At 42.7% G+C, this 27,370-nt stretch overlaps 1 protein-coding gene across 1 annotated transcript; it reads left to right on the plus strand.

Annotated features, from left to right (window-relative positions):
- Positions 1-85: 85 nt before the first annotated feature.
- Positions 86-27,216, plus strand: eif3g (eukaryotic translation initiation factor 3, subunit G). Its single transcript, XM_060941999.1, has 10 exons — positions 86-173; positions 257-303; positions 7,324-7,412; positions 7,502-7,561; positions 7,646-7,750; positions 20,239-20,428; positions 21,789-21,896; positions 21,990-22,126; positions 26,940-27,046; positions 27,126-27,216. The coding sequence occupies exons 1-10, from the start codon at positions 151-153 to the stop codon at positions 27,139-27,141; spliced, it is 882 nt and encodes a 293-aa protein (XP_060797982.1). The 5' UTR covers positions 86-150; the 3' UTR covers positions 27,142-27,216.
- The last annotated feature ends 154 nt before the right edge of the window (positions 27,217-27,370 follow it).

Raw genomic sequence — 27,370 nt, forward strand, 5'->3', positions numbered from 1 at the left:
AAAGAACGGATCACATCAAAGCGCCATAAATCCCATCTCTACAGTACATAGACGTCACCGTGAGACGGAAATCTCGCGAGATTTCCTTCTTCGCTCCCGGGAACCTTCTCTCTACCGAATTAGCTTCGTTGCTATCAGCGGTGGGTCAGGATGCCGTCGATTGAATATGACGAGTAAGTATTTCTTTTAAAAAAAAGAAAAGGACAATTGCGTGTTAAATATTACACCTCAAGCTAATTACAGATATTTTTCGTAGCTCGAAGCCAAGCTGGGCCGACCAGGTTGAAGAAGAAGGAGACGAAGGTAAGTTTAATTGAGCGTTAGCTAGCTTAGCATGCACGCGCGTGCGCTTGAGAAAAGAAAGGCCACACGACCGAGTCCTAAATTACTGCGCACTTCATGTCTAGGCGGTCTACATAGGCTATAACGTTCACTTAGACGATACGTAAATACAAGTGTACTATATCTGCATTTGGGATGGAACCTGAGTAGACGGCTAAATTGCCTTTCCACGCGGGATTATATACGTGCCGTTGTTTCAACACTGACACTTACTTAAAATAAAATATAAAATGATTTAGCATTAGTTAAAATGAATATTGTGACTTTTTAGCCAGTCAGCTAGCGTTAAAATTCGACGTTTGGACTGCTAAGCTAATCTCTATTCTGACATGTCCCGCCTCATTGCTGGAAACGTGAGCTGATAGCCAATCATAGAGCAGGGACATGATTGATAGCCAACCACAGCGAAGGGGCGGGGTTGGACGCCCCGTTAGTATCTTTTAATTTACACGAATTTAAAGAACTGAAGAAAACTACAGCGTTTTCTTTTGTTTTGTGCCATTTTGCTGTTCTTGCCGAGACCAAAATAGTGCCTTGTTTATTCATTGCTAATTATTTAACACTAGATATATGTAATATCCTGTCTTTATATAACAAAGTGCACATGCTTTGAAATAAAATCCATAACCTTTAAAATATCTTCAAACACCAGTTACCAAAGCAAATTCTTTGTATGTGAGAACGTACTTGGGAATAATCTTGATTCTGATTCTGATTTGCATGTCACGCAGGTTGCCATGCGAATCAGAATCAAGTTTATTCCCAAGTACGTTCTCACATACAAAGAATTTGCTTTGGTAACTGGTGTTTGAAGATATTTTAAAGGTTATGGATTTTATTTCAAAGCATGTGCACTTTGTTATATAAAGACAGGATATTACAGGGATATTACAGGCTGCTTCTGTCTCAGAAGCAACCTGTCTTTTACTGAGAAACCAGAAGGGATTCTTCTGTCCTGGAAATGTTCTTACGCTGACTTGTTCACTTGAGATTTTTTTTTTTTTCAGTCATCACATCCACTGTTTGCTTTATGAAACGATTTTTCCCCAAAATCTGTGTTAGTCTGGGCAGCACGGTGGTGTAGTGGTTAGCACTGTCAACTCACAGCAAGAAGGTTCCAGTGGCTGACGGAGGGCCTTTCTGTATGGAGTTTGCATGTTCTACTAGTCTGGTTAACACCAGACCATATTACAAGTGAAATATGGTCTGGAATCCGCCTATTGAATTTCTCGTAGGGGAGGTGTGGTTTACGATTGTCAACAGCCGTTTATTGGACGTTGCGAATGTCTGTCATTTGGTGTATACCGTAAATCCTCTAATATAGGCCGGGGCCTTTATTTCACTCAAGTGCATCTTGGTCCAGGCCATTATTGGAAGGAGGCCAGAATTAGAGGCAGGCCTCTATTTCTATTTGAGCAAAACAGACTACCAGTGGAATGAATAAAAACGAGATTTTGTGTCTATGTGAACCTATAAAATAGGTTGATGCTTGGTTGCCTGGTTACCACCAGACCTACCGGTAATCACAATCAGGGGTGCCTGCAGGGTTGAACTGTAAGGTACGCACTAGCGGTGTAATCCCCCCCCCCCCCCCAAAAAAAAAAAAAAACGCTTGCGTGCTGCAGTTTCTATGAAGAGTCGATCTATAGGCTTGTACACAAAACAACGATAGAACTTTAACTTGAAATTGAACAATAGCCTTCCATGAACACAGGCTGATATTTGAACAACATATGTGAACTACACATGACAATAAACAATAAACTCTTTATAGCCTCGATTAGAATCTAGTGAACTTGCTCAGCACTACCGCACGCACGACTCTGACACACACTGTAGCGCAACGTGGGGTACATAGACTCGCTGAAAAACTCCTCGGGTATTTTTCTGAGTTTACCGAAAATCAGAGTAGAAGGAGCCACCCACCCTCTGTCTGGTTTGAAGCGGTTCTGTAGGACATTGAGCTTTACAGAGTCCGGTGCACATTTTAAGGCATCTGGTTGAAGTTTACCTATGTCTGATAAATCTGATGTCAGTGATAGCGGGCTGACTCGTGGCTCATTAGTAAAGCTATCTGATGGCTCATTTGTCAGCAAGGTGGAGCAACCATCTACTTCTGATCGTAAGGGACATGGGGAGATGTAGGTGTTCTTATATGAAATTCACTGGATGTATGGCTAGTTTCAAACTCAGAGGTAGATGAAGGCAATTCCCTCAAAGGAACTGAGCTAGCATCCAGCTGCAGCGTACTGCTGCTAGGTTGCGGAGGAGTGGAAGCTGCCGGTGCCGTGTTACTAGCTGATACTGGAGAGGACTGGCAGGCAGATGACACCCCTGGATCACTGCTTTTGGACTTTTTCGTAAAAGTCTGAAACAAGCTCGTTTGTTTCAGGGTTCGTTTACTCATTTTTGACTCGCTTCTCAATAAATTCTCGCACAAGCTCTGACTACTGACGATTGTCTGTCTCTGTTTCTCAAAACTGGAGAGAATCTCAGTGGTGCAAGAAAAGTATATCTGCATTGACCAATGAGCTTTCTTGGTCACGCACACCCCGCCCACTCCTGAAGTACACAAATGCGCCGGCACACACACGTGTCTCTCTCTCTCTCTCTCTCTCTCTCTCTCTCGCTCTCTCTCTCTCAAATTATGTTGCATTGCCAAAGCATTCAGGTAACAATTATAATTTAAAAAAAAAATATCTCTCTCCCCAAGGTACGCCTAGTGCGTACGGCCATACGCCTGGCGGCGCCACTGATCACAATTGTCTTTCAGATCGGAACGATTGTGTAAGGCCACTATGATCTCAGAAACATCGTTGGTTATAGCCCCGGCCTGTATTAGAGTCCGGCCATTATTTACCTCCTCCGACAGCGAGACCGGCCAATATTAGAGTCCCGGCCAGTAATGGAATACAGGCCAGTATTAGAGGATTTACTGTACGTAGCCCATGGCCAATCATGGCAGTTGTACCCGGTGATGTAGTTAGAGCGAAGAAGAGAAGGAAAGAGAAAGAGAAGGCAAAACAAAAATAGACTGTAACGCCAAACGCTGTTCTTTTTTTAAAACAAAACTATCGCTCTAAACTATTCAGAACAGTGTCTAAAGCTTGATTGAAAGTTTGGTTCGTATCGCTCGCTGCCATGTTAAATGTGATCCGTAAACAGTCCCGAATAAACTACAAGCTTCCGTTTGTCGAGTAGTACGCTTCACCGTCTTTCCACCCCTCCCCACTCTCTGATTGGCTCCCTAACTCAGGCGAGCCTTTAGACCATAGTTTCCATGCTGTCTTTTCAGATCGGAACGATTGTGCAAAGCAGCATGGGATTTCCCAGGCTAATGTTCTACCCGTGTCTGTGTGGGTTTCCTCCGGGTGCTCCGGTTTCCCCCACAGTCCAAAGACATGCGGGTTAGGCTAATTGCTGGGTTTTACGTGACGTCATATCCGCCTCATTAGTTATTCAAAACTTCAGCTGGTGGTCTACCAAAGCTCAGTTGACAAAGCGTTTGTACGGAGAAGGTGCATTGCTTGCATGAAAAATGCCTCAAGCTTGCGTTGGTTTAGGTTGTATGAATCGATCAAACCGTGAAACTGATAGTTTCTTCAGGGTTCCCTGTGAACTTATTAAAAAAAAAAAAAGGGTGAACAAACACAGGATTTCATAAAAAGATGTAGAGCAAGGTGGCTTTTGAACCTCTCACTGAAATCGAAGGGAGCTGAGACGAAACACGCTCGAGTTTGCAGTGATCACTTGGTGAAAGGTTTGTATCTCCCTCTCAGCTACGTCCTTAGTGTTTTCCAAGTACTTTTCTTGCTATGTGTCGTTATTTTACGGTACTTTTTTTTAGTCACGAAGCGCTAAAGTCTCCAGCTGTTTTTGTTTACACCTCACAAAGTCCATATGCATGAAGGTCGCGACAACATTCTTCCCCAGCCATACAGTTACAATGCGCCGTGATCACTTTTCCGTCTTGTTTAACTAAGATCCAGGTCTTTAAAGGGGTTCCTGATGATCTTTGTGAATGATTTTACCTGAGAGACAAGAGCCAACACAAGTGAGAATCAAGTGAACTGTTGTTTGTTTATGCTTCGTTGTAAAGACGTGAATGAAAAGCTTTAAAAAAAAAAACATACTTACACGGGGAGGAAAAAACTATACCGGATTCATTCAGCAGCGACTTGATCCCGAGGTCCTTTACCCAGCCACATACAAAAAAGTTGTAAGCCTCCATACTCTTTCATGCTTTCATTTGTTTTGCGGTGTAGAAGGACATCTGCAACACCAGATAGTTTGAGATGTCGGGGAACTCGACTGAAGGGTCGTTTCCGAGATCGTATGACAAATCCTTCTTTCCCAGACTGTAGGGGTCGATTCCATTGCACATAGCAATCTTCTGAATAGATCTAAATGGAGCAGTGGCTTCTAGATTACAAGCGTACTCTGATAAGTTATCACTAGTTGTTTGCGCTACAGCAGTCGTTTAGACCACCAGCTCTTTCACGTCTGGTAAAACCGCTAAGAGAAGTCACATGACTGAAACCCAGCAATTGGTGGCTCTAAATTGACCGTAGGTGTGAATGTGAGTGTGAATGGTTGTTTGTCTCTGGCCAAGTTTACATTAGACCGTATCTGTCTCGTTTTCTTCGCGGATGCACTGTCCGTTTACATTAAAACGCCGGGAAACGGGAATCCGCCAGGGTCCACGTATTCAATCCAGATCGTGTCTGGTCCGGTGCTGTGTAAACATTGAGAATACGCGGATACGCTGTGCTGAGCTCTAGCTGGCGTCGTCATTGGACAACGTCACTGTGACATCCACCTTCCTGATTCGCTGGCGTTGGTCATGTGACGCGACTGCTGAAAAACGGCGCGGACTTCCGCCTTGTATCACCTTTCATTAAAGAGTATAAAAGTATGAAAATACTGCAAATACTGATGCAAATACTGCCCATTGTGTAGTTACGATTGTCTTTAGGCTTGCCATCCTTCCACTTGCAAGTGGTAAGTGACGCGCATACCCGATATGCACTGAGATCGCACACACAGCGGCTCAGTCCCAAATTACTGCTCGTGCGCTTCACTCGCGCGCTCTGTGAGCTGCGCAGGGCCAGAGTGCGCACCCTCCAGAGGGCACTCGCTGTTCAGGGCGGAGTGATTTGGAGCGCAGGATGCCTGCGGAGCCGAGCGTATCCGTGTATTGGTGTTGCTGTGTGCACGCGAATCGTGTATTGGCGTTGCTGTGTGCACGCTAATCATTTTAAAAACGTTAATCTGATGATCCGCTGATACGGTCTAATGTAAACCCCACCTCTGTGTCAGCCCTGCAATGACCTGGCAACTTGTCCAGGGTGTACCCTGCCTCTCCGCCCCTAGTCAGCTGGGATAGGCTCCAGCTTGCCCGCAACCCTGCACAGGATAAGTGGTTACGGATAATGGATGGATGGATGTTTGTTAGTTTTCGATTACATGGAACGTTTGCTGTACAAGTTCCTGTGAATGAGCTGTTAGAAACTATAGAAACAATAACCTATCCGAACGAGCCCATTAATATTCACCATTTTTTTTTTCCCCCAGCTTTATTGGCCTTCAAACTACAAAACTACCAATTTACAAGACATGCAAATGGAAAAAAAAATGATAGAAAAAAGGAAGGTCCAAAAGGGTAGGCACGAATGGGATTTAGTGTCTCATGCAAGGCATCTCCCTACTAAAGCATTAAAAATCTTGAAGGACTTGGGCAAAAGAAAAACACAAGTAAAATCTGTTGTTGCTTTGTACAGATTCATAACAAAAACCTCGGAAGATTTTAAGGAAATTACGAGGTGTAACTAATTTGCACGTGAGGTTCCAGAGTGTAGCACCACGGTTGAAAAAAGCGGACTGAAAAAGAGTGGTTTTACAGAAAGGTGTTTCTAAGTACTTAATTTCACTCGACGGGGATCGTCATGTGTGACCATGACTTACATATTTTAAGAAACTAGTATGTGTGTCAACATATCCATACAAAGCCTTATGAAGAAAAATTAAGTCCTTGAGTTCACGGTCATAGGTAAGAGGTAACCGATCCAGTTGAATAAGGCCAAGTTTACATTAGACCGTATTTGTCTCGTTTTCTTCGCGGATGCACTGTCCGTTTACGTTAAAACGCCGGGAAACGGGAATCCGCCAGGGTCCACGTATTCAATCTAGATCGTGTCTGGTCCGGTGCTGTGTAAACATTGAGAATACGCGGATACGCTGTGCTGAGCTCTAGCTGGCATCGTCATTGGACAACGTCACTGTGACATCCACCTTCCTGATTCGCTGGCGTTGGTCATGTGACGCGACTGCTGAAAAACGGCGCGGACTTCCGCCTTGTATCACCTTTCATTAAAGAGTATAAAAGTATGAAAATACTGCAAATACTGATGCAAATACTGCCCATTGTGTAGTTACGATTGTCTTTAGGCTTGCCATCCTTCCACGTGCAAGTGGTAAGTGATATGCACTGGGATCACACACACAGCGGCTCAGTCCCGAATCACTGCTCGTGCGCTTCACTTGCGCGCTCTGTGAGCTGCGCAGGGCCGGAGTGCGCACCCTCCAGAGGGCACTCGCTGTTCAGGGCGGAGTGATTTGGAGCGCAGGATGCCTGCGGAGCCGAGCGTATCCGTGTATTGGTGTTGCTGTGTGCACGCGAATCGTGTATTGGTGTTGCTGTGTGCACACTAATCGTTTTAAAAACGTTAATCTGATGATCCGCTGATACGGTCTAATGTAAACCCCACCTAAGTTTCTTTGTATTTCTTTCTGTCATTCGTGTTATTATCGGAACTACAAGAAAGCTGAAGGTTGATGGTCCGAATCGTGGTTCTGGAGCACCCCTGTCCTTCACATTTTAGCGTTTCCTCTCATAGAACATGCAGCCAGTTTAGACCTGCTGATGAGTTGAATCTTGTAGGATCTTTGAGACTGTCTCAGCCTTTTTTTTTTTTTTTAAAGGCACCCTTCCATCACCAAAAGAGACAGTCAAAGGAAATATTAAGACCGTCACGGAATACAAGATAGATGAGGATGGCAAGAAGGTCAAGGTGAGGACATGTCTGAAAACGGGACCTTGAGTTTCCTAAATAATAAATTCACTTGTTGCCTGTTTACCAGTGTTTTCTTCCAACTTCAGATTGTTAGAACTTTCAAAATTGAGACGAGGAAAGCCTCCAAAGCTGTTGCTAGGAGAAAGGTATGATTGCTTGGGCCATCATATATAATATGCACATTTTTCTATATTAGAAATTTATTTATTTTTATTTCTGTCTCTGTGTAGAATTGGAAGAAATTTGGAAATTCTGAATATGACCCACCAGGGCCGAATGTTGCCACCACCACAGTCAGTGATGATGTCTTCATGACCTTCATCTCCAGTAAAGAGGTATGCAATTAAATCTTCTGATGACACCTATCCACTGGATGGTATGGTACGATAAGATATACAGTGGAGGAAATAATTATTTGATCCCTTGCTGATTTTGTAAGTTTGCCCACTGGCAAAGATATGAACAGTCTATCTATAATTTTAAGGGTAGGTTTATTTTAACAGTGAGAGATAGAATATCAAAGAAAATCACATTTTATAAAATATATAAATTGATTTGCATTTCGTTGAGTGAAATAAGTATTTGATCCCCTACCAACCATTAAGAGTTCTGGCTCCCACAGACCAGTTAGACACTCCTAATCAACTCGTTACCTGCATTAAAGACAGCTGTCTTAAATTGACACCTGTATAAAAGACACCTGTCCACAGAATCAATCAGTCAGACAGACTCCAACCTCTCCAACATGGGCAAGACCAAAGAGCTGTCTATGTACGTCAGGGACAAGATTGTAGAGCTGCACAAGGCTGGACTGGGCTACAACACCATAAGCAAGAAGCTGGGTGAGAAGGAGACAACTGTTGGTGCAATTGAGGTTTTTCACCCACGTGACCAAGTCATGTGATGCTGCCATTTTGGATGTCACGGCTCGAATCGGTTTGAATGCGAGGAAGGCGACAAACGAAAAACATAAAAGAAAAAGGAGCGAGATGCAGAAAACACCTTCACTATCCAGCGACGTAGGGCATTTACAGGGCGAGCAGAGGGAGAGGTATTTGCAAAAATTGAGGTTAGCAGGCTTAGAGAGCGACGTTTACCTGCTTCCACCAGGATTGTTCACTGACGTACGGAAGTACACGAAGCCCTCGTCTTTACCTGACTTCGGCCCACATGATCTGTATACCTATGTCGTTAAAAACCCATCGCCATACACAGGTATTGATCTGAAAGCGTATAAGAGTTTGGATGCCTACAAATATTTTGTGTCAGGCTGGGTAACATGCCTACATCAGTGGGTCGTCCCTGGAGCCGGTGGTCGCCATCTGATTACAGCTAAGGTTTGTTCACATTTTCATTTACTTTCGGTCCTCAGGATAAACAAAATGTTATTAAATGTCATTGAAATAACTTCTTAGTCTGTTGAGACATGGCCCGTTATAAATTTGCTGTTACCAGGCAATGACCAAGAACTGTATTATTAGGGTCGGTGTCTGTGTTGTAGCAGTGTACTAGCAGCTAGCTGTTAGCACTAGCTAATGTCAACAACAGCTAGTATGTTACTGTAGCAATGTTTACGTTCAGTCATTTGGATGACTGTTTAAACCTTTCAGTCTCAAGTTTTTCCTTTACTGTATTTACTAGTTTACTGTAATTATGATCCGGCAGCTATTTACACCGGATCCAGTGTAAATAGCTGCCGGAGCCGACGTCAGAGCTTGCCGGAGCTAGCGCGCTCGGGCAGGCTGGGAGCTAGCGCGCTCGGGCAGGCTGGGACGTCGGCTCCGGCAGCTATTTACACCGGATCCAGTGTAAATAGCTGCCGGATCATAATTACAGTAAACTAGTAAATACATTAAAGGAAAAACTTGAGACTGAAAGGTTTAAACAGTCATCCAAATGACTGAACGTAAACATTGCTACAGTAACATACTAGCTACTGTTGTTGACATTAGCTAGCTTGACCTTCAAAATGGCGGACACCGGGGCGTCACGTGACCCTGTGACGTCAGGTGAAAAACCTCAATAGTTCGAAAATGGAAGAAATACAAAATGACCATCAATCGACCTCGGTCTGGGGCCCCACGCAAGATCTCACCTCGTGGGGTATCAATGATCACGAGAAAGGTGAGAGATCAGCCTAGAACTACACGGGAGGAGCTTGTTAATGATCTTAAGGCAGCTGGGACCGCAGTCACCAAGAAAACCATTGGTAACACATTACGCCGTAATGGATTAAAATCCTGCAGTGCCCGCAAGGTCCCCCTGCTCAAGAAGGCACATGTGCAGGCCTGTCTGAAGTTTTCCAATGAACACCTGAATGATTCTGAGAGTGACTGGGAGAAGGCGCTGTGGTCAGATGAGACCGAAATCGAGCTTTTTGGCTTTAACTCAACTCGCCATGTTTGGAGGAAGAAAAATGCTGACTATGACCTGAAGAACACCATCCCCACTGTCAAGCATGGAGGTGGAAACATGCTTTGGGGGTGTTTCTCTGCTAAGGGCACAGGACTACTTCACCGCATCAACGGAAGAATGGATGCGGTCATGTACTGTAAAATCCAGAGTGACAACCTCCTTCCCTCTGCCAGGACACTGAAAATGGGTCGTGGATGGGTCTTCCAGCACGACAACGACCCAAAACATACAGCCAAGGCAACAGAGTGGCTCAAGAAGAAGCACATTAAGGTCATGGAGTGGCCTAGCCAGTCTCCGGACCTTAATCCCATAGAAAACCTATGGAGGGAGCTGAAGCTCAGAGTTGCGAAGCAACAGCCTCAAAACCTTAATGATCTAGAGATGATCTGCAAAGAGGAGTGGACCAAAATTCAGGGATGAGAATTTTCCGCAGAATTCCGAGTTTTTCCCGCTGAAAATGTCATTTTTTGTGAAATGTGTAAATCCGTTGAGAAAATTTCAGGGTGTGTGTGTGTGTGTATGGTTAACGATCTGTGGTCACCTTATAACGCAGACATCCCGAGTCTCCCAGAAGTTCCGGGAGTCTCACGCATATTGATAGTGGCTCCCTGGTGCCTGCAAATTGGAGAATATCTCCCGGAATCTAGAGCAAGCGAGCAAGAGCGTGCACGCGCAATATTAATGTCTGCATCGCACTTCTTCATGTAGCGCATGCTAGACAGAGAGCATCCTGATTGGGTTACTCAGCAAAATAAGCCAATCAGCTTTCAGTGTGGGCGGGCTTTCATCCCTTTTCTTGAGGACCGAAGTTTTCAGTTGAGTCAGTGCAGCCTACAGGATCGACATAGCAGAGAGAGCACGCGCCCCAAAAAACCAAAGTACAAAACCCACTTCACCTCGGATTACACAAAAGAATCTCCCTGTCTGATAAGGGTCAATAATAATGACAGTTTCACGCGATGTACTGTTTGCAGCAGTGGTTTCAGCATTGCCCATGGTGGCTTAAATGATTGTAAAGGACATGTTGAGGTGAGGAGTGTCAGTTCATGTGCATTATATTTAGGTCTACAACAGGCTGTCATGAAAAGACCAAACTTATTGAAGATTTCCGTAAAGTATCAATGTATGAATATACATCATATATATCACATATATATCAAATACACGTCATATATAAAGCTAGCCGCACACTACGCCGATCCACGCGGTACCGAACCGACCCATTTCAGAGCCGACTCCCGACAGGGCACGCACATATCCCCGACTAACTCACGACCGAAAGAAAGCAGAGGTTAATATCTTGGGCCATTATTAAAAAATGTTCTGTTTCCGGTCCACCGGCCGGGTGAGTGCCGTTTGTGCGGGTGAAAATTTTTTTAATGCCGGTTTTTCGACATTTTTTTCTGGTTCATAAATCTAAAATCGAACTTGACATTTCCGCATTCCCAGGACTTTCCACTAAGGCTCATACTAGCCAGCCATGACAAATAAGTAGCCAGCCGGGGGAGTAAACACAAAATAAACTCCTGTGCACGCAGTTCCCAGGGTTAAGTGTATTTTCCACAGACCATTTATTTATTCACTTTACTCAAATACAAAGTAAAATGGAAGTAAATCTTCTTTCTTTTCTTGTGTATTGCATCATGAGGCGTTCCTGGCTTGTAAATCTTTTATTTTCGGTGCATGACTCATTCACGCAACTGAGCATGCGCCGAGTGCGTGCACACACCGCATGTCGGGGCGCGGATCTCCCTTGATCAACGGTTCAGTTTGACATTGTCAGTCCGTTCATTTTTCGAAAAGATAGAAGTCACATGATCACGAAATATCACGTTATATGCGAAAGATATGATTGGCTATTGCTAGCGACTCTCGCCGATCAGTCTGGCTCCCGATTAGTTTTTCGAATCGGCTGCGAGATGAGTCGGTACCATCGACAACTAGTCTTTACGCCTGACTCGTGACTTCAGTTGGCTCGGTACGCTGAAAATTGGCGTAGTGTGCGGCTAGCTTAAGTGTATCTTTTATAAATGGGGTTAGCGTATCTAATGTAGCATGTTGGGGAGAATCATAGTATCATATCTATATTTCTGATAAAATTTTAGGTATGATAGCATGTATAACTCAACTACTTATTGCTCATTTCATGGGGGGACGGGGGGGGAATTGCTGGTATGTGCCGTGCAGGAGCGTCTGCCCAAATTTTTTAGGCCGAGATGAACTTTTAGTTTTTGATTAAAAAAAAATTGTCCAATATGTAATGCCAGTTGTGCATGCCTGTTCTTTAATTCAAAATCACCATCTCGATCTTCAGATTGACCATATGGTATCTGTATTACATTACACAACATCCTGTCCAGATAAAGCCTAGTTAGTCCACACAACAGTTGAAAGGGAAGTGATGAGTGATGTTGAATGTTGCCTGCTTAATATGCAAGACCTCCTGCTACCATGATCACATCAGAAGAAAGCTTAAGAGAATTATATGATAGAACTTTTTTCTGGTTTGCACTTCATTGTAAAGGATTAGAGTATTCAAAGACATGAATAGCAAAAATGCAGAAATATAATACTGTAGATCTCGTTTATATTAAAAGGTGCATTGATTTTTTTTTGAAATCATCAAATGTGAATTGATTAAAATAAGTCTCTTGTCCCATATTAATCATTTTCACCTGGTAATCCACCAAGAAGGGGAATTTATTTCCAAATAAATTGCAACTTTTTGCTGATAAAATTAATGGTTTTGGGGTAAAAAAAAAAAATAGCCAAAAATCATTAGCTCCCGCTCCCTGGGCCCCCACCGGGGCTCTGCCAGGGAAATCGATAAATCGAACGGGATAAAGAACTGTTTCCGATGGGCATGGCTCGATAGTAGTGTTACCATGCAGATAGGGACACAAACTGTGACGACGTGCCTGACGGAACATATCTGAAAAGTGGACGTGCCGGGAAAGGTTCTGTGTATTCTGTGCTCAGATATGATCAATTATGGAAACAGAGGAGCTAGAAACATCCAGGAGCACATCAAAACAAAAAAGCACAAAGGTACATTTTACTTAAATTGTCAAAGATAGTCAGGAGGAATCTAATATCATTACGGTTACCTCCATTATCGCTCACAATATATATTTATCTTAAAGTTTATAAATGTTTTAAACCATCATTGAATTTGAAAACGTGTATATATAAGGCGCACCCCCCTTTGAACCCCCCCCATGTACACTTTGCGTGCGTTATGTCTGCCCTTGGCAGACATTTCAGAGTTGTTTTTTTTTTTTTTAAATGTCCCATTCTCATCCCTGAATTCCTCCTGACACGTGCACAAACCTGGTCATCAACTACAAGAAACATCTGACTGCTGTGCTTGCCAACAAGGGTTTTGCCTCCAAATACTAAGTCTTGTTTGCTAGAGGGTTCAAATACTTATTTCACTCAAAGAAATGCAAATCAGTTTATATCTTTTCATATGAAGTTATTTTCTGGATTTTCTTTTTGATGTTTTGTCTCTCTCACAGTTAAAATAACCTACCATTAAAATTAGACAGGGATGAGAATTTTCCGCGGAATTCCGAGTTTTTCCCGCTGAAAATGTCATTTTTGTGAAATGTGTAAATCCGTTGAGAAAATTTCGGGGGGGGGGTCGGCACGAGGCGAAGCCAGGGTTCCTGCGGGTCCTTAAAAAGTCTCAAATACAAATTTCGGTTTTCAAGGCCTAAAAACGTCTTAAATTGTTTGGAATGACTGGAATTTTCGAAAGGGAGGTATTAAATTTAATATTGGACCGAACGAGTGAAATGTCTCCATCCGGTTTGGGGTATTATTTTTTTTTTACTGTAATTTTAAAAGTGACCAGCGCAGCTTTTGGGGGCAGCATTGGTTCTGTGCATTCCATAGATCAAGAACTAACGTTAGGAGGGCAGTGAGGTGTGGTGCGGGGCACACTGGGGGCAGTGTGGTGTGGTGCGGTGGAGGCGGTGTGGTGAAGAGTGAGAGATGCGCAGTAGGGCTGAACGATCTATCGTTTTCGACCGAAAATTGCGATCTCAGACAACACGATTTTGGGATCGTCAAAGCTGCGGTTTTTCTCAGTGCTCCTAAACTGACCCATGTTTTGTTTCGTCAATAAATTGTCCTCATTTTTTACACTACAGACAAAAAGATTACGTTCAGGAAAGCCTTGTGGCACTCGGTGTGAAAGAATTTTGTGAATATCTCCTTCCATTTTCGTGTAAATCCCTGTTGTTTGGAGGGAGCACTCTGAGGAAAAAGTGCGCTTTCTGTGTCTGAGCGCGCGGGTGGGGGAGGGGCTGCTCGCTCACTCTCACACACACAGGAGGGAGGGGCCCTGCAATAGCGATTGCTACAGCCACTGCATCACTCTTATTTCTCACAGGGGAATTGTTGGCTCTAGTTATAATTTATAATGCTTATGTACATTCTTTTACAAAAGTGCAATATTTTGATGCTGCTGAGCCATTGATCAACCTTTTTTTTTTTTTTGTCTATGTTGTAGATGGGAAAAGTAAAAGAAGCAAAAGTTTACTTAAGAAAGATGGCTCTCTTTTTTATTATTATTTTAAGTTATTATAACTTGTTCCTCAGGCACTCAATGTTAATAAACAGGCCTACATTTGAAGTCTGTTGACCTCAGTTTTCATTCTTGCATTAGCTTTATGGAATTCATTGTATTTAATTAATTTGCACTGAAACTTGATTTAAAGAAAAAAAATCGTTGTTGAAATCGCAATATCTGCCAGAAAAATCGCAATTCAATTTTTTCTTAAAATCGTTCAGCCCTAATGCGCAGGTAGCTTACGCGGGCGCTAGAAAGCGTTGATAATTATGGGAAGATGTCTGTTTAACGACAAGTGGTTGGGGGATGACAAATATTCCCAAAATAAGGAGAATTGTTTGCGATAAAAAGCGCTGGATCGCACAAATGTGTTTATAGGTGGTACCGCAGCGCTGGGGACACGCCCACTGGGAAACTGGCTTTTCACGGACACGAGGCGCGCGCGCGTTAGAGGTCAAGCACTCCGGAGTGAAACACGGGGGTTCGCGCATGCGCACAAGAGTCAGGTGGAATATGGGGCTTGTAGGAAATAATAATAATGATTAGCATAATTTTTTTACATAATTAACCTCCTAAGGCCCAAGCTGTTTTTTTACATGCATTTTTTATTTCTCTTTGCTATTTGGGCTTATTAGAACCTGATTAGAATAAAAACTAAGCATCATCTTTTGATGAGATGTACTTTTAGAGAAAAAGTATGTCCACATATGTGGATTCTTGTTCCGAATTTCCATAAAGTGCTGTCCACGCATGTGACCGCTAAGCCCTAGGAGGTTAACATTTGTTTATTGTACCAAGTTTAATATAAATATATAAACAACCTTTATTTCAAAACTCAATTAAAAAGAACTCCAGAAAATACAATAATTCTAAATATAGTACAATATAAATAATTTGTACAAAAAGTTGTTTTATTACTTATCGTCTACAACAGTGTTTTTAATATAATAAGAATATTAACAACCACTAATAATTAGTAGTAATAGTAATTATTATTGATTATTAATCATTACTACTTATGAATTAGTGATTAATAAGTACTAGGGATTATTAAATGTTATAAAAGTTTATAAACGTTTTAAACCATCATTGAATTTGAAAACATTCATATATATGTGTATGTATGTGTGTGTGGGAAAGTTGGCAGACATTTCAGAGTTTTTTTAAATGTCCCATTCTCATCCCTGTATAGACTGTTCATTTCTTTGTCAGTGGACGAACTTACAAAATCAGCAAGGGATCAAATAATTATTTCCTCCACTGTACTTTTAATGATCCTTTGCAGAAAATTAGATTGTTACAGCAGCAAAGACACAAACATTTTAACAATCAGTCCCACATGCGCGCGCACAGTCCATATTACATTGTGTTACATAAACGCATACATATGGAGCACTTGCATGTGACGTCACAGCCGATCCAGATTGTGACAGACGCCATCTTGTCGGTCAAACGCCATATTCCGCCTTCTACTTCTGGTTCTACTTCTGCTTTTACTTCTACCTTTTCTTCTGGAAAACCCTACTATATACAATTCTACTACAACGGCTGCGGCTACAAGCTCTCCCTACCTGTGCACGTTTTTTGTTTTTTGTGTGTATTTTTGCGTGTTGTTCGTCTGTACCGGACTTCAATATCCACTACAACCGTATGGACTTACTGGACATTGGTTTCCAGAAGAAAATGACGGTTTGTAGTGATTTCCATCGCATGCACAACATTCCGGATGAGAAAAAAAAAAAAAACATTCCGGGCGAGACCAGCGGGGTCTCCGTGGATTGTTATCGGAAGCAAAGCGAAGGAGGCGGCGTCGGGAGCGGAAGCAAAAGCGAGGCTGCAGAGCCAGCCTGTTGACTAAGCTCAGAAAACAGCTACTCAAACCTCCACTGCTAAGCCTCTACCTCTCCAACGCCAGATCCATGTAAACAAGACGGACGATTTGGAATTACAGCTGGAATTACCTTATTCTATAATCGGCTGGTCAGTGCATTTAGTATCAGTACTAGTAATACTTAAGTGACTTACCCATCCAATGAGGATTCTTGTTTACAAGATGCCACATCTGAGTCGCTGACAAATCCTGAATTTCTGTAAAGATAACTGTGCAGAGATTTATAAGCACGCAGTGCTTCACCACTGAACAGCGAGGGAAAGTTAATGAGGTAATTATACACGTCTGGGTATTCCGCTGGCAGTTCAAAATCCGGTCGTGAAAACTCCGTCCGGTAAGCCATAAGGGTCACAAATCTGTAGATCGTTTATTTTAGACATGTATCTAGTTATCTGTTCATTAGAAAAATGAGCCGTGTAGTCCGTCGGTTGAAATTGATCCATTCTGTACACGAGTGCAGCAGTATTCAGCTGTTTTTTTTACCGACAAGATGGCGGCTGTGTACTTTCCGGTCACGTGACTGCAAGATCTCTATACCACCTACATGTATCACCTGTTGCGGGCAGGCCAATGAATCTACCATTAGACCGCTACAATCACTATATAAACAAGCTATAAAACTTCCTGATTAAAAAACCACTTCAGCACCACCATTGCAATATTCTAGAGAAACATGATTTATTAAGTTTTTTGAAAATTTTAGACTTTTTTTCAAGCTTGTGTCTAGTGTATAAGATCCTACATGGTCTGGCCCCAGCTTGTCTATTGGAGTTTGTCTGTTATCGTCCTGCTAGTTCCATACGATCCTCCAGAATAGCCTCTGTCCATGACTAACATACCTTTTTATCGCACAACTTTGACAGTCTTCTTTTAAAGCCACTACACAGTGGACTGCACTATCAGGGGATTTAAAGAGCTGTCTCTCCATCAGGAGCTTCAAATCACAACTGAAATGTTTCCTAAAAAACAGTCAAAACTGTAATCACTGATTCATGGTGCTGACAGGATGTGTTTATGTTGGATGCGGGTGTTTGTGTGTGTGAGAGTTTGGGGTGTAGGGGGTTTGGACACTCGTGAGTGATTTGTTTACTGTATGAGTGAAATTTGCTATTTGGGTGAGGCAGGAGGTCTGGATATTTATTTTGTATGTTTTTATGTATTGTTTTTATGTCTTGCCTGGGACTGCAGATGTAAATTAGCCTGAGGCTAACTCTGGTACAATACATTAAATGGTAACATTTATGTTTTAATTGTACATAGTCCCTTATAAAATAAACTGAAACTGATATTACGGACAGTCCATATTGCGTAAACAGCCATATTACTAAAAAAGTGTATCGATAATAAGCATAAAAGTACTGGCAGTATATCTCGGGGTGTATTCAGACCAGGATAGTTCGATAGTTCACTTGCTTTGGTCTGAACCAAATGTTTTTTTTTTTTTTGTTTTTTTTTCATTTTGGTGCGGTTCGCTTTCACACTGTACATTTTAGTAAGCGGACCGAAATCTGTCAACAAAGCCACGCGCCCTGAGGTCGTTCAGATATTGGTCCGAGACGACACACGCACAAAGCGTTAAGTTCAAAAGTAGTCATGGAGGCTTTCCGTGCTGTTATTCTTTTTAATGTCATCAAAGCTATATGTTTTTTCCAGTTTTTACTGTTTTCACAATTGTGCGATTACTATGCTGTTGTACAAGTAATTTATCAACGACGACGACAAAGGGCAAGGCGGCTACGGAGGATAGCGCTGATGAGCGCACATCATGTTGTGACCGTTCTGGCTCTTCACGCAATAGATGAATTTCTTTTTGCGTCGCTAGTACCGCCACTTTTTGAAAGAATGTCCCTGATTTTAATGTAGGTCTGACAGAGTTTCTTCACTTTTAGCCGACATTGTTCTGGGGAGCGCGTGAACCCCTTCTTCATTTTCTCACTGAATACAGCAAACACGTCGGCATTTTTGTGTGTTCTCTCCAAAAGCTCAGATATGTGGACATCTGCCCATATATCCACAAGGGTACGCGTTTCTTCCTCGGTCCACGTTTGCCCCCTACTCATTTTTTGTACTCTGTAGTCTAGCCTACCACTGGTCTGAATGACTGAACGACTGTTGTAAGGTTCCCTTGACAACCGAAACAGTGTTTGCACTTTGCGGTGGAGTGTCAAGACTCTGTTTCCCATAATGCTCGACAAACGACGGAAGCTCCCGAGGTACTAAAAAGCAAAACTGTCGGATTAGGTCCGGTCTGCTTTCACACCTCCAAAAGGTCCACACCAGGGTTCCTTTGGTCCGGACCGAGTCCGACCTTGCAGCTCGGTCTCGGTCCGCTTGTTTGGTCCGGACCAGAGTTCGGTGGTTTGTATTCAGACCAACCCAAAAGGTCCGGACTAAGGGAAGTTTGGTTCGTTTGGTCCGGACCAAACAACGTAGGCGTGAATACGCCATCAGTCTAAAACAATGTCAAAATTTAATAAATAAATGGTTTAAAAACTAAAGCTAGGAGCACGTGAATAAAAGGACCGAAGCGGTTCTTGCACATTTAAGCAGTCTGATAGCAGTAGGCAGGAAAGACTTCCTGAACCTCTCAGTCCTACAGTTTGGAAGGATGAACCTGTGACTGAAAGAGCGGTGTTGGAAGGCCCCAGGGGCACTGAGAGGGTGAGTGTGATGATCGAGAATTGAGTTCAGTTTTGATAAAACTCTCCGCTCTGCCACCTGCTGGAGTTGGTCAAGTTTGAGACCTATGATGGAGCCAGCCTTCTTGATTAGATTAATTCTGTTCTTGTCTGCTAAGCGTGTCCCCTCACTCCAACGTACAACTCCCCAAAAAAAAAAAGACTAGTTACAACTGTTTGATTAAAAAGTACACAGGAGAGGCTTACAAATATTAAAAGATCGTAGTCTTCTTAGAAAGTACAGCCTGCTTTGTCCTTTCTTATATAAGGCATCCGTGTGGGTGGACCAGTCCAGCACAACTCCCAAATCTCTGTAGCTGGAGACCTGTTCCACCACTGCTGCTTGAATGGTGAATGGTACAGTGACTGATATTAATTTATGGTGTTATTTCACTTTAGACTGAAAATAATAATAAGTATACACAGAGAATTTGAGCAAGTGGGAAATGTCCCCATCCCACAGGTTGCAGAAAACTCTGATATTGCAGATACAGTTAACTGATGGGGAAATAGACTCGTTTTAAGTTTATACCCTGCTGTACCAAACTGTCCATGTGAAACTTGTGGATGGATTGATTGCATAATGGGTGGATGGATTGAATGATGGTTGGGTGGGTGGCTAGATTTAATGATGGATGGATTGCATGATTGACTGGATGGAAAGGTGGATGGATTTAATAATGGATGGATAGAAGGATGGGTGAGGGGATGGATGGATTGAAAGGTGGATGGGTGGACAGATTTCATGATGGTTCAATTGATGAATGGTGTGATGGGTGGAAAGGTAGCCGGTATGATGGGTGGATAGATTAATGATGGATGGAAGGGTGGATGATTTGATGGAGAGATGGATAGTTTAATCCATCATACCATCCACCTCACAGCAAGAACCTCATGGCTGATGGGGGTCTTTCTGCATGGAGTTTGCATGTTCTCCCCGTGTCTGTGTGGGTTTTCTCCCACTTCAGGTATGCAGGTTAGGTTAAAAAATTGAACTTGTACGTCGCTCTGGAAAAGGGCGTTTGCTAAATACCTGTAATGTAATAATGGATGGACAAAAGGGTGGGTGGTTTGATGGATGAATTGTTTGGATTAATAGAAGGTTGGATGGTTTAATGGATTGATGGTTTAATTGAATATGTGGATGAACTGGTGAGTTGTTTGGATGGATTTTATCAACCCTTCCAGCCGGATGGAAGTTTAGGAACTTTTGTTTTTGGTAGTTCAGATCAGAACTTGACTTGTTTCTCCCCTCTATTTCAGGACTTAAATTCTCAAGACCAGGATGAAGATCCCATGAACAAGCTGAAAGGCCAGAAGATCGTGTCTTGCCGTATTTGTAAAGGGGATCACTGGACCACCCGCTGTCCCTATAAAGACACTCTGGGTCCCATGCAGAAGGAGCTGGCTGAGCAGCTGGGCCTGTCCACTGGGGAGAAGGAGAAGGCTGCAGGTGGGGAAGCAGAACAGCATTTCAGAAAGGAAAAACGTGACTTGTTGATGTTTTATTTATTACATCTGATTTCCCCTGCAGGGGTTTCTCTTTGGTCTTTTGGTCCCTTGACAGAAACTTCAGTAGGTGTTCATTAATTCATAATGGGTTACTCCCTGTTATGAGTTGTCTTTTTATAGCAACTATAAACAGATGTTTCCCCTTTATCAGCCTCGGTTTTTTCCCCTCCGTTTACCCTCGTGCCCACCACCACCACCACCACTCATGTTTTTCTCCCTCTCTTTATTGAAGTTGGTTAAAATGCAGTTTGTCGCATTAGAGAAGTTGCCTGAACTGAAAACATCCTGTCCTATGTAGGTTTTGTCTCTGACTGTTCCAGCTCGGACACTGGAGAGTTCTTCTAAAAACTGCTTTTAAAAGCATCTCCTTCCAGAATTCTCCACCATCTCAGTGATTTTTAGAACTTTGTTAAATGGTTTTTTAAAATTATATTATTTTCTCTTTCAAGCCAACATGATGGAGCTGTGCCTTCTGTCATCAGTGTTTAAAGTGCCATTCCACCATTGGATGTATTTTTTTTTTTTTGGCATAAAATACAATATATTTGACAACATGACTAGACAGAGAAATCTTTTAGCTTCAAAATGATATATCAAACATATAATTTTTTGACAACGACAAGTATATTAATTTTGCGACCAAAGTCACCTACCCTTTTAATTTCCGCGCGGTAGTGAAACGTGATGTCATCGGCAGGTTCCCCTTCTTGTGTACCACGTCACGTGTGACGTGGCACAGATTATCAGCAATGGCGGATAGAACGCGATTGTCAGCTTCGGAAAAGAAGCGAAGGAAAATAGCAAGTGATGCTCAAAGGAGACGGTCGATGGTGAATATCGGCACAGCAATCGACAAGTGGAAATCTCGTTCTATCCGCCATTGCTGATAATCTGTGCCACGTCACACGTGACGTGGTACACAAGAAGGGGAACCTGCCGATGACATCACGTTTCACTACCGCGCGGAAATATTATTTTGAAGCTAAAAGATTTCTCTGTCTAGTCATGTTGTCATAAAATATATTGTATTTTATGCCAAAGAATACATCCAATGGTGGAATGGCACTTTATTTATTTGAGTTGTTTATACAAGTATAATAAAATTTTTGAGCTTGTCCAAAATTACTGAGCTTCTCTGGAGAAGCTTTCTACCATCGTGGCTTTTTTTTTTTTTTTTAAATAACCCTGGAAAATGCATTTCCATACTCCAAAGAGTTACAACGCAAGTGGACATAAAATATCACAGTTCTCCACCAATCGATGAGCTTTGATTTGAGCATGACTCTTCACTTCCTGTTTAGAGCCCGAGCCAACTCAGCCAGTCCAGAGCAAGACCGGGAAGTATGTTCCTCCCAGCCTGCGGGATGGCGGCACGCGCCGAGGAGAGTCCATGCAGCCCAATCGCAGAGGTGTGTTGAGATCCGCACAGTTGGAACACTTTCCCCCTGTGTTAACTCGTTAACGTGGAGATGAAACTTCAACTTAATGTGTTTTATGTCCAGCTGATGACAATGCTACAATCCGGGTGACCAACCTGTCTGAGGACACGAGGGAGACGGATCTGCAGGAGCTCTTCAGACCGTTCGGCTCCATCTCTAGGATCTATCTGGCCAAGGATAAGAACACGGGCCAGTCTAAAGTGAGTCTCATTAATAACTATAACAGTATGGAAGTATGTTTTACTGTACAGTGACTGGTGGGAGAAAAATAACTATGAAATGGCAACAACGCAACTGATCTTCAGTGTAGAAAAATCATACTTTCCTTAGCAAATCTGGAGCTTGTTCAAATTACCAGTTTGTCCATTTCCTGAATGTATTTACCATAAAAGTGAGTCGCTGTCTTCATCTTTTTGTCAACCTCCTGTAGAGAAGACTCTGGGGTTGCAGAGTTCATGTTCATCTTGCTTAAACAGGATGCAGGAAACGCTGTACATTTGCATAAACACTGTACCTGTACCACAGTCATAGTTCACTTTACGTATTGACTGAAAGAGCAAGAGGTGTGAAGACAGTACCCTTTGTGCATCCTGTTTTTAAACGTGGGTTCAGCAGGTGAAAGTTAAATTTAAAGTTCGAAAAAGTTAAATTTGTCCTGAATTGTTTTATTTCTCTTATCACTACAATTAGCCTATTTATTTTTATTAAAGGTAGAATGCCTTTTTCAGATTTTTCAAGTGTAGGTCATAGGGCTGCACGATTATGGAAAAAATGATAATCACGATTATCTTGATCAAAATTGTAATCGCGATTTATTAATCACGATTATTCTTGATGTTAGGGAAATCACTTGAAATTTTATTTTACTATATTCAAACAAACAGCTTTCAGTGCAGAATGAAATTTAAAAGAGAAATTCTGATTTCCAAATGACAAATAAATGAAATTTATCCAAGAAATTACCAAAGGATGAAGGCCCATGCAACAATTACATAGCATTATACTGAGGCCTACAAGTTTTTAGCTAGAAAGAGCAGCCTGTCAACATGCTCTGGCTTTAAACATGAGCGAAGGCAGGTCACAGCATTGCCTCCAGTGCTAAATAGTCTGTTGTTCCGACATAGTTAGCTTTTCTCTCTCACCTCAATCTGTTACCTACTCTCACGCCATCACCCCTTGAAGACGATACGGCTGCACTGAAGCTCCGCGCACTTGGCCAGTGTTGCCAGATGCTGCTGATGTTTCCCAGCCCAAAATATGTTCAAAACCCGTCAAAATGCACTTAAAACTGCCCAATCTGGCAACACTGCACTTGGCTTGCTTGCTTATTTAGGCGGAGTAATGAAACCTTACATGCGTCGGTTCGCCCCCTAATGGTTTGGCGGAGTACTGGTCAAAAAGTGCTTGATCAGATATACAGCAGAGCTCACATTTTAAATGGAAATAAATCGCGATTTTCATTTAATTTAATCGTGGCAGCCAAAATCGCGATTTTCGATTAATTGTGCAGCCCTAGTAGGTCATAAAAAGAATTTTCCCTGACACCCAATTATTATTTTTTTTTTAGTGGACCGAAAGCTACTGAATTCAAATCAGACTTCCAATTTTATTATTTTAAAATAGAACAATTAATGAATTTAAAACCACGTGGCCCTAAATTCTCCGCTATTTTTTTTTCTGCTTCACCATGACCCAGTTCAAGATACTACATCATGTATCGCGTGGTGGTAGCCTGGGCCCGCCCATCCTAAGTGTGACGCAACATGAGGGCCTGTTGCGAACTTAGTCTGGCCAGGCAGGCTATCTACAGCTTTTCCAAGCTCCCGAAAAATCAGGAGCCAATCAACTTTGAGCATCTCCAACAGCCCTGGGTAGAGGCGTGTTCAAGGCACTGACGTAGTAGAACTGCGACCGGAAGCCATAGATTGTTTACAGAATCTATGCCGGAAGCGCTTCATTCGCATCACGAACATGGAGCAGCGGCAAGCCTTTGACACAGCGGTAGATGCTGTATTGAAAGCATTCAACGGGAAGTTCTCATTGAAAACGGAGCAAAGAGCAGCCCTGGAGGTATTTATTGAAAGGAAGGACGCTTTCGCCTTGCTCCCGACCGGCTTCGGTAAGAGTTTAATCTGCCAGTTAGCCCCGTCGCGTCACATACGTCAGAGGAAAGAGTGATGTGATTGGTTTAGGCTTCGACCAGTAGCAAACTGAGGCATTTCAGGGAGGCGGGTCAACTACACGCTTTGGGAAACGGTTGGGTTTAATAGCTTTGCCAGACCAAATGCTCGCAGAGCTTTGAAGTCGCGTTAGCCAGACTAGCGTGGTGGGCTTTCCCTGTTCACACAAGGCATTGTGGGATACAAATTTGAAACAGGAGAGAAAAATGGAGGACGTGAAAGACCGACTACAGTAACGGAAAGCAAGAAGAAAAGACGTTATGTTATATACGAAGGAAAGGAAACGCAGGAGCAAACTAGTAAATATGGGTGGTCAGCGAGCACCTCTGTGTGATCAGCTGTTCGTTTAGTGACAGAATGATGGAACGGTCAGTGCATGCTCAAAAGTAAACCTGTGGATGCCAGCTGCCGTAAAACCCAAAAGAAGGTAAACCTGCGCATGCGCACACGGACTTCCTCTGTCTGCTTGACTGCACGTTATTTGCTCAATCCCTTCGAATTAAATAACTTCCCAGCCACAGAATGGCCTGATGTTTTGTGAGAGATTACAGAAGTAATCACTTCTCACAATGACCAAATTTCAGAGGGAACTAAATTTCACCGATTTTATGAAATCGAAAGGACCTCTAGTGTTAAACATTAATTTTATCCTTTTATTCTTGTTTTTAATGTTCTGGAATATCTGTGGGGTTCCTGTTATCTCACAACCCCCCCCTTCACTTTCTTGAAGACAAGATACGAGCAGCTTTTCATTCTACACAAAAATGAAAAACTACAACTGCTCCTGTCCTGTTGGACTTTCTTGTGGTGGAAATCTTAAAGGGCATATTCTGGACCAATATCTTTTTTAATATATATGAATGTCCCTTTCCACACTCATCCAGAAGGGTAATTTTGCACAAGGCCGTCTGTCTACAGCAGAAAAAAATAATATAACAAAATGCGTCTGGAAAAATCCCAAGGGAGTCTGGAGCCAGATTCGTGATGTCACCTGCGGAAGCGCCAGCAGGCTGCGCGAGCTTTGCACGGTTTCAGTGCACAGCCTGTGTAGACCAAGCGCTCCCATTTCTCTCTCATTGTCCGGTCTTTTGGGAAACGATGAGTACTAATCCCATCAAGATTGGTGCTGCTACACCCTCCTACGATACATCTGTTAGCCATTTTAATAATTACGCGATAACGTTGAAGAAATTTGCAGAAAACCACCAGGTCGTTTATGAGAAAACAAACCAGCGCTGACGTAGGATTCAGAAGGAGGCGTCCTTTGTCAGTGTTCACCGGGAAATCCAAATGCCAAGTTTTTTCAGAGGCGGACCAAATGGCTTGATTTCAACTGAATTTCTCTGCTATAGACCCCTTCGCATGTTTGTAAACAAACCGACCGTTGCCCGGATGCGCGCGCAGCCTGGACCCAGAAACAATGGCGCTGCCCATAGACCGGCATTATGAGCTGTCAGATTATGCAAAACAATTGTCGTTACAAGATCGAGAATGCTACATAAATAAGTTAACTCTAACAAGTGGACATCACCTACCGGATCCGTATTTAATTAAAGAGTGGACGGACGATGTTAGTAAGTTCCCTGGTATACAATGGCCAGATATATACTCGTACCTTATTGACAAGACTTCAGTGTACACCCACGAAAAACTTCGTGCCTACAAGTCTTTAGACGCATATGATTGTGCGGGCATGTACAACTTGATTAACAATGGGACATTCATATTCATTTTGTTTTAATCAAATTATGCCAGTGATGTGATGGCAATGTGGCTTTAGCTACAACAGCAAATCCCAACACTAAACAGCAGTTTGCAGGAGGTAATGGCATGAAAGGAATGATGGTGTAAAGAGTGCAGCTAAGAGAAATCAGAGCTGCGTAAAAAGCGAGAGGCAGAGAGCAGAAATGAAACTGAACGGGGCGGGAGCTAGGTTAGAGCAGTCAACGTAAGTTGGCATTTAGAGTGAGGGCACAATTTCGCCTTTCCATCCTTGCTTTAAAATTGTGATTTTCGGCGCATACAAATAATAATGGCACAAAATCTGGACTGCTTGAGTCAAGCGAGACCTCTCCTACAAACAAAACTGCATGCAAAGCTAAGTTAACATGCTAACAATATTCATTACATTGTGTAACTATGACCCAGCTAATCAGACAAACATTACCAAAGTATTTTGCTACATCAATAAACGAAGACTAGAAAGAATAAAAAAGAAAGATTTAATAAATAGCCTGATCTTACCTGTGATGAAGTGGGCGCTGCAAACCCGCGCATTTTTGATGGTGCTTTCATCCCAGTCTACACGTTTGAGGCTTATAGCCATAGACGTCAGCGGGGTTTTTTTTTTTTTGGAATGGGTGAGATCCTGCTGGAATTCTGAACATTTTAACCCCATCACTGCTACGATTCTGACACCCGACAACACAACAACTAGGCATTTCTGAGTCTTTTTTGGGTCCAGGCTGCGCGTGCAATTTCCGCTTACGTATGAATGACGTTTACTGCGAAGGGGTCTATTGCGCAAAATGTGAGAGCTATTTGAGCAAAGTTTAATATAAAATAGAATTACATTGATCTTGCTCCTGGATTTACCCGTGATATGCACTTTAAAGTGCTAACGCTGGAAACTCCATCCATTTCTTGGTGAAATTAATACAACATTCGTCACTGAGCCGTTTCCTATAAACCTGACGCGTGCCTTGCGTTACTGTTCGATAATGTAGAAGAGAACACCTTCTGACCAAGCAGAATAGAGGATTCAGCAGCGCTGTGGTATAAATCACCATAAACCCTCGTAACTGAACCGCACTCCTTTATTTTTGCTCTGCAGGGATTTGCCTTTATCAGCTTCCACCGCCGTGAGGATGCGGCCAGGGCCATCGCAGGAGTGTCAGGCTTCGGTTACGATCATCTTATCCTCAATGTGGAATGGGCCAAGTAAGTACTGCTGCAGCACACAGACGAGACTGTGTTTACGCTGGAAACACACAAGTAATAACATCCTTTTCTTTTCCAGACCATCCAACAACTGAGCGAGTGCACCGTTTTATATTCCAGGAGGACTGGAGCATTGTTCGAGTAGTGAATAAACAAATGAGTAATCTGCATGTTGGTTTTGGTTTTAATGTTAACGTTTAGAGCACATATGGGAGATCAGTGCATGAACCAGTTTCTTCCATAAGTTTGAAGTTGTGGTGTGGAAGAACTGACATGGAACATGCTTTGAACATAAACTAGACATCCCTTACTTGGTACGTGTCC

Source organism: Neoarius graeffei, chromosome 16 (assembly GCF_027579695.1).
Source record: "Neoarius graeffei isolate fNeoGra1 chromosome 16, fNeoGra1.pri, whole genome shotgun sequence".
In the NCBI taxonomy this organism is placed as follows: domain Eukaryota; kingdom Metazoa; phylum Chordata; class Actinopteri; order Siluriformes; family Ariidae; genus Neoarius; species Neoarius graeffei.

Coding starts and splice junctions, on each gene's coding strand:
- eif3g (XM_060941999.1), top strand. CDS start 151: ATGCCGTCGATTGAATATGACGA. Junction 304..7,323: donor TGAAGAAGAAGGAGACGAAG/GTAAGTTTAATT, acceptor TTTTTTTTAAAG/GCACCCTTCCATCACCAAAA. Junction 20,429..21,788: donor GGAGAAGGAGAAGGCTGCAG/GTGGGGAAGCAG, acceptor CTTCCTGTTTAG/AGCCCGAGCCAACTCAGCCA.